At 40.6% G+C, this 808-nt stretch overlaps 1 protein-coding gene across 1 annotated transcript; it reads right to left on the bottom strand.

Moving 5' to 3' along the window:
- Nucleotides 1-29: 29 nt before the first annotated feature.
- On the bottom strand, nt 30-531 carry Tsp_16084 (conserved hypothetical protein). Its single transcript, XM_003370084.1, has 2 exons — nt 441-531; nt 30-250 (listed from the first exon to the last, which is right to left on the bottom strand). The coding sequence occupies exons 1-2, from the start codon at nt 529-531 to the stop codon at nt 30-32; spliced, it is 312 nt and encodes a 103-aa protein (XP_003370132.1).
- Nucleotides 532-808: the final 277 nt, after the last annotated feature.

The raw sequence follows: 808 nt of genomic DNA on the forward strand, positions 1-808 counted from the left end.
AGCCGAGTATTTGGTAATTGCGGTTGTGGTCACGTTGCTGTAGCATTCGGCAGTGTCATTTTTGCTTGGCTATCGGTTTGCTCGTTGGAAAATTCCATTTGAAGCGGTGCCGAGCTATGACTCACCGTTGAGAAAAACGTTGAACAGTCGAACTGATCACAGCGAAGCTTACATGTCGCATTTGACTGTTGGCAAGCTGAACGAAGCCGGCATGACGATGACTTATCCGGACAGACGAAGTGAAAAAGATCTGCTTACTGTGAAAAATGGAACATTGCCGCGTGATTACAAAACAAAAAAAGTATACCTGTAATACCGGATGTTCGTTGAGTTTATATTGCAACAGCAGCACTTCATATCTTCCATTTCGCTCGTCTACTTTACCAATTCTGTTAATTCTCTTCTGCTGCCTTGTTAGAAGTGAAAAGCGATTTTTCTACTTTCTGACTGGTGAATGTGTGGATAGTAGTTCTTTGTGAGTTTTGGCGACAGCAAAATTGTTCGTTCGTTCGTTCGTTTGTCCGTCGTCATCACTCTCACAATGATCTCTTTACCGGTTAAAAAAATTTTTTTCCTTCTCTTTGCTTTCTTTATCGTTGCTCTTTGTTCTCGAATCAAGCCTGACCTTATCTCGAGTCCAGCATAATTGAAATTTCCAAAATGAAGATCTTCATCCAACAACAACGACAACAAAATTTCTGTTATGCGTGATTTTCCATCTTGTGGCTTTCATACTAAAGCTGACGTTCTCTTGGCTTCCACGTGTTTTTTCTATCCATATTCCATTCATCCAATCTTTCCAATTGTT

This window comes from Trichinella spiralis (genome assembly GCF_000181795.1).
Source record: "Trichinella spiralis strain ISS 195 chromosome Unknown Scfld1218, whole genome shotgun sequence".
Classification (NCBI taxonomy): domain Eukaryota; kingdom Metazoa; phylum Nematoda; class Enoplea; order Trichinellida; family Trichinellidae; genus Trichinella; species Trichinella spiralis.